At 54.6% G+C, this 5,935-nt stretch overlaps 1 protein-coding gene across 1 annotated transcript; it reads right to left on the reverse strand.

Annotated features, from left to right (window-relative positions):
- Positions 1 to 859: 859 nt before the first annotated feature.
- GPR27 (G protein-coupled receptor 27) lies at positions 860 to 2,834 on the reverse strand. The gene has a single exon (XM_062585660.1). It carries the CDS (start codon positions 2,821 to 2,823, stop codon positions 1,678 to 1,680), a length of 1,146 nt encoding a protein of 381 aa, XP_062441644.1. The 5' UTR covers positions 2,824 to 2,834; the 3' UTR covers positions 860 to 1,677.
- Between the last annotated feature and the right edge of the window lie 3,101 nt (positions 2,835 to 5,935).

Here is a 5,935-nt window from a genome sequence, read left to right on the forward strand (position 1 = left end):
TGTCACCTTAGCCCTCTCCTGATGCAACCGTCCAGCTACTGCGCGTGTCTCTTCCATAACCGCTTCAGCTAGGACAACTATTTCTCAGCTGATGTACAGCAGTTTTGGACTACTTGCTTAGAAATGCTCTTACCACAGACACTGAGATTTCTATGTGGAAACTGAGCTCATTACCTCTGTCATGTTGGGTGCAACTTGCTACAAAACTGCTATGACTAAGGGTTCTTAAACATCATATGATACCACCGAAAGCAAGCATGTCGGACATAGCTTCCCCTGGGAGGGCTAAAAAAGCTGTTTGGGGATGCTGCCATCAGGCTGCTAGTTAACTCACTTTCAGAGAAGTTTTTGTGGAACAGTAAAGCAGGTTAAAATGCCATGCACAATAACTTTAAATTACCTGTTAAGCATATAGTTTACAAATGAGTATTGTATTAACCAAGACACCATGTTAAGAAACTGCTTTGCTTAGTAAAATTAGTGATTCACAATTATCTAGTCTTTTCTATCTTTAACAGAAGAGCAATTCGCTAAAGCAGAAATTTGGTTTTAGTAGACCAAAAAAAAAAAAAAAAAAAAAGTGCTATTTAAACCTGTTGCCCATCATGAACTTAAGTCTTCTTAAAAATAGCTTTAGTCACTTTTATTGGTAGAAACACCTAAATTGAGATCTAACAGCAAATAAGGATTGTGCTTGTCCATAATAACCTCAGCTGTGAAATCTACTCAGACACAAGACATACAACCTTCTATATACATAAGTTACGTGTCAGCAAAGCAGTATGCTGCCATTCTGAAACAATTACATACAGTAAAGGTTTTCAATATTTTATTAAAGAAAACAGTCAAAATGTACAAGTATTACCCAGGTTTGTAGATAACTTCCTATAAAGGCAGTAAAATATGAATTTCAATCTAGGTTTAAAAACTGCTATAGTTGATTATTTTTAAAGTTGATATTTTAAAATCACGTCTCACAAATAGTTATGAAATATTACCAAATGAATAGTGCAACAAGAAAATTGAAATTAGTTCTACACTGTGTTTGCATGTCAAGCAAAAGGTATAAGTAACTGCTTTAAATACTTAAATCATCTGAGAATGAATAACCCAACAGCTCCCACCAAAAACTGACTTCTGACCACATTAGAAGTGTCCTCTTCTTGTTCTTCAATTAAAATCAAATAATAATAAAACAACACCTCTTGAGGTCATCAAAAATAACTTTAGTATAAAATTGTCTTGGCCTTTATCAAATATTACATGAGTAAAATTGTTAAGCCTTTATCAAAACAGACAGGAATAGGAAAAAAAACGTCATGGCCTTAATCCGCATCTGTTGGAATCACGTCTAGAAATGTTAGAAGCAAGACCAGAAACTTGGAGCCCTGTTTTGTTTTTAAAAACCACACAATCACAAAGAAAAACAGCTTCTTACAGCCTAAGGTTTGGGGGTGTTTTGCTGAAGTGTCTGTTCCCACAGACAGTAACCTTTTGTTCTGAGGAGAGCATACGCAAAATATAGAAAAATAAATAAAATAGCTTCTTACAGCCTAAGGTTTGGGTGCTGGGCGGTGGCTTAGTGTGTCCCCCACAGGTCACATCTCCGGAGATCATATGCAGAACCACAGAAAATGGTTTCCACCTTTCCTGCTTTTCAGACTGAGAAAAGCCTCCCTACATCCCGAAGCTCTTGAGATCGCAAAGGATGGTGCCCTGGGTGCTCTGGATGCTTTGGCAGCACGGGAAGTGGGCTCGGAGACAGACCCTGAGCTCCTTGTTGAAGATGAAGCAAAGGATGGGGTTGACCCCTGCCTGGGCAAACGTCATCCAGACGGAGGTGGTCAGGTAGACCTGGGGGATGGAGCTGGCCTTAATGAAGACCCGCAGGTAGCAGGCTACAATGTAGGGGGACCAGAGGAGCAGGAAGAGCAAGGTGATCATGTAGAACATCTTGCAGAGCCTTTTCTCCATCTTAAACTCCTCCAGCACCAGAAGCCTTTTGATCTGGCTGTGGGTGGCCTGCCTTATGCCCACAAGGGTGGGTGGCGTGGGCCCCCGGCCAAAGCCAGCCGTCCAGTTCGCAGCCGCTTGGCCGGTGGCCCCCGGCCCATGGAAGGTCCAGTTCTGGCTGATGGCTGGTACCAGCTGGGCAGGCTTCATCTTTCGGTGGCCGTGGATGAAGAAGAGCAGCTTGATGTAGACCAGGTGGGTGGCAGCGATGACAGCCGCCAGCATGAGCATAAAGCCCAGAGTGTCGTTGGCCTTGACATAGCGGTGCTCGAAGATGCACTGCTCCTCCTCCCGGATGAACTTGTAGGTGCCCACATCAAAGACGGGCGGGAAGGCCATGGCCATGGAGAGGGTCCACACCATGCACACCACAGCCAGGCAGGTCCAGCCCGTCATGCGCTTGGCGTAGAAGCGGTGGTGGGCGATGGCCATGTAGCGCGTGACCCCCACGCAGAAGAGCAGGAAGGCGGCGTGGAAGCAGAAGAGCACGGCCAGGAAGGCCAGCACCTTGCAGCTGAGGGGCCCGTGGGGCCAGGCACCGGCCCCACTGCGCACCGAGAGCATGACGAAGGGGAAGCAGGCCAGCGAGCGGAGCCCGTCGGCCAGGCACAGGTCCAGCAGCAGGTAGTAGGGCGCACGGTGCAGGTGCCGGTCCTTGAGGATGAGCCAGGCGAAGAGCACGTTGCCCGCCAGGCTCACGCAGAGGATCAAGCCCAGTGTGGCCAGCTTCAGCCCGGAGGCACTCAGCAGGCCGCCGGCGCTGGGCAGGTGCGGGCTGCTGCTGCTCCCCAGCTCGCTGCCGTTCGCCATCGGGGCCTTCCTCCTCCTCCTCTTCCTCCTCCTCCTCCGCGGCAGGGCCGGGGTCTCAGCGCCGCGGCGGCGCGCCGGGGCCGCGGGCCGCGCTGCCGCCTCCCGCCGCCCGCCCCGCGCAGCGCGGCGCCCCCATGCCCGCCGCCTTCCTCCCCTGCCGCCCTCCTCCTCCTCCTCCTGCTCCTGCTCGGCCGCAACGGCGCGGCGCGGCGCCGGCCCCGGGCTCCCCGCCGGGCTCCCCGCGGGCCATGCGGCCGCGCTAGGGCCGCGCCCCGCGGCGCCCGGCTCCGCGCCGCCGCCGCCCCATGGCCGGGGCGGGGGCGCTGGGGGCGAGGCGCGGAGCGGCGCGGAGCCTCCGCCTCTCTGCTTACCGCCGAGCTGCTCCTGCGGCGCGGGGCGCGGGGCCGGCCGAGCCTGCGCACAGCGCACCGCGGCGGCGCGCTCGGCGCGGCCCCCGCCGAGGACAATGGGGGAACCCCCCTCCCGCGCCTGCCTTCCTCCCTCCGCCCTCCTCCTCCTCCTCCTCTGCCTCCTCCCCCCGCAGCGGCCCGGCCGGCCCTGCGGGGCGCGCGGCTGAGTCACCCGCGCAGCGGCGCGCAGCGGCGCGATGCGCGGCCCGGCCCGGAGCCGCCGCCGGGCGCGCCCGCCGCGCGGGGAGCCGCGCCAGGCTCCGCGGGCGCGCAGCGGGGCGGCAGCGCGGTGCGCGGTGCGCGGCCCGGCCCGCAGCGGCCCGCAGCGCGCGGCTCCGGCCCCGTCGCGGGAGCCAGCCCGGGTCCCGCGGAGGTGCCGCTCAGCCGCTTGCCTGGCAGGAGCGAACACGCGGGTTTTGCGGCGTGCAGCGGCGTGGCCGGAGGCCGCCTCCGCACTCGCCTCGGGGGCAGCAAGGGGTGAAGCGGCTCCTCGTGCGTGCAACGCGGAGCTGTGCACGCACCCGGGACCCGTGTGTGCGTGCAGCCCTGCTGTGTGTACGTTACACCGATACGGTCCGCCCCGTGTCACGTCCACGGCTGTGTTTCTGCCAGGGTAGCCATGCCAAATGTACTCCGCTGTGTACTACAGCCGCTTAGCCCGGAGCGGCCCGTGGTTTCCGTAGACCTGTTCACAGTGTCAGAGCCTGTTTGGTGCTTTGGTCTTCCCTGGACAGCCACAGCGTTGGCTTACAGTGAGCTCGTGTGGCAGACAGTTTGGTGCGAACGTAAGGTAAAAGTCGCCTCTACAAGTCAGCAGTCTGACTCTGGAGTTTTTAAAGGGCTTGGGTCTGACTAAGAAGACAGAATGGGGAAGAGTGATGGAAAACCATCTTTAAAGCATATTTATGCTTTCTGTGTTTGTGTGGTGTGCAGGGGCTGACCCAGCTCCAAGCTGAAGTTTCTCGTGGCCTGTGGAGAGCTGAGCAGGTTTCTGGGAGGTGGTTAAAAGGCCTTTGGCCCGAGCAGCACCAAGCTTATGCTGATGTACTGGTGCTGTTGGTCCACATTTACTGTGGGCAGTTGAACTGATGTAGGCCAAGAGCCAGAGGAAGGACTGTGAGACCTAGAGACTTGTCCTTCCTCTCCCGCTTTGGCTTCCTCATCTATTTAGGGCAAGGCCTCTCCGTGTGCCTCGTAGAGCAGACATCGCAGCGAGAGCTGGTTCTCACTTGAGATGCTAATGTAATTATCATACTATTACTGAGTTTCCTTCATGGCCTCTGGTGAAGGACACTGCTTAATCCATTCGGAGAGTTCTATTAAAAGACATGAGCAAGTTCAACATTACTCCAGCAACTAGGGCAATTAAATTGTCTGTCAGCCCCCAAGTTGTGGAGTTGGATGGAACAGTTTTGGGGCAGATCTTGGTCGCTGGTTCAGAACGTGACTTTTCAGGTTGACAGGGGCCAAGTGCTGATGCCCCTGCACCTTCAGAGTCACGCTGTTGAACTGATGCTGTTGGTAGAGCCACAATCAGCCTTTGGCCCAAAGATCTGTTGAGGGCAATTCATGTTGTCTATAGGTTTGTAGCTGTTGTTTATTGTTATCATTTGGAAAACGGAGAACTCCTGGTAGCAAAAAAAAGCCCTCATCTAAAACCAAAAAAGAAGGCAGAAAATGAGATTACTTTCTGCTTTCTACCAGTACATCCGAGCTGTTTTCAGTTGTTGGCTTTCTCATTTGCACCGAAGTTTTACTGTGACAGAGAATTGCCTACAGGCTGTTCAGGGCTTTGTGCGATTTTCCAGGGGTTTCTCACATTTGTGCAGTAGGCAATGACTTGAGTATCTGGTGCGCGGTGTCTCCTTTACAGCCCGCGCGAGCCTGCCTCCGCCGGCACCAGCGGGAGGGACGGTGCCTTGCAGAGGGAAACGCAGGAGCCGGGCTGCTCCGTTGCCCGCAGTGCAGCAAGGGACTAAACTGATGACTGTATCACAACGGGGTGCAGGCTGCCCGGAGCACGCGTGCAAGGAGCTGTTTTCGTTTAGGTTGCGTGGCTGTCCGGAGGAGTGAAAGGGTGTGAGGAAAGGCCGTCGTGTGGCCTGTGTTAGCTCCGAGAGTTTTGCTATCGAGTGAGCAAACGGGAAGGACACCTCGTGCCTGCTGGGCGAGTTTCTCGTCCCTCTGCACGGGGGCGAGCGCAGCTGAGCTTTACCCTTTGTGGGGTCACAGACCCTCGGGGAAATGTGCCGTAGAATCAGAGTTCACCCGTGTGTTTTGGGTGAAAACCGCTTTCATTTCCACTTTTCTGCTGCTTTTCTGCTGGAGGATGACCTGCTCTGGCAGGTCATGTGAGGCAGCCAGAGGGCCAGCGCAACTGGGGGGCACCTGCAGCTCTGGGTACGTCTGGTCAGAGCCATCAGGTTCAACCAAGTTCCTCATCTGGCCTCAGCCTCAGATCAGGCGTTTAAAGAGGGTCCCATTTACAGTACTGGGAGATCAGAACTGAGTCTGTGGCTAAAAATGAAAAAACAGGATGTTTAGTAGGCCCCCAAAATAAACCAGTGTCTCCTGCATGCAGGGAGTGTGAAGTCCTGCTGAAACAGAAGGGCTGTGTGTTCCAGAAGGGCTGTCTGCTCAGTGAACCAGGTCTCAGTGCATCCTGAAGAAGCAAATACAAAAATGTCCCCTCTGTTTCTGCC

Source organism: Rhea pennata, chromosome 12, assembly GCF_028389875.1.
Source record: "Rhea pennata isolate bPtePen1 chromosome 12, bPtePen1.pri, whole genome shotgun sequence".
In the NCBI taxonomy this organism is placed as follows: domain Eukaryota; kingdom Metazoa; phylum Chordata; class Aves; order Rheiformes; family Rheidae; genus Rhea; species Rhea pennata.

What these genes read in the sequence shown, in the direction of transcription:
- GPR27 (XM_062585660.1), bottom strand. Translation starts at nt 2,823, where the DNA reads ATGGCGAACGGCAGCGAGCTGGGGAGCAGCAGCAGCCCGCACCTGCCC.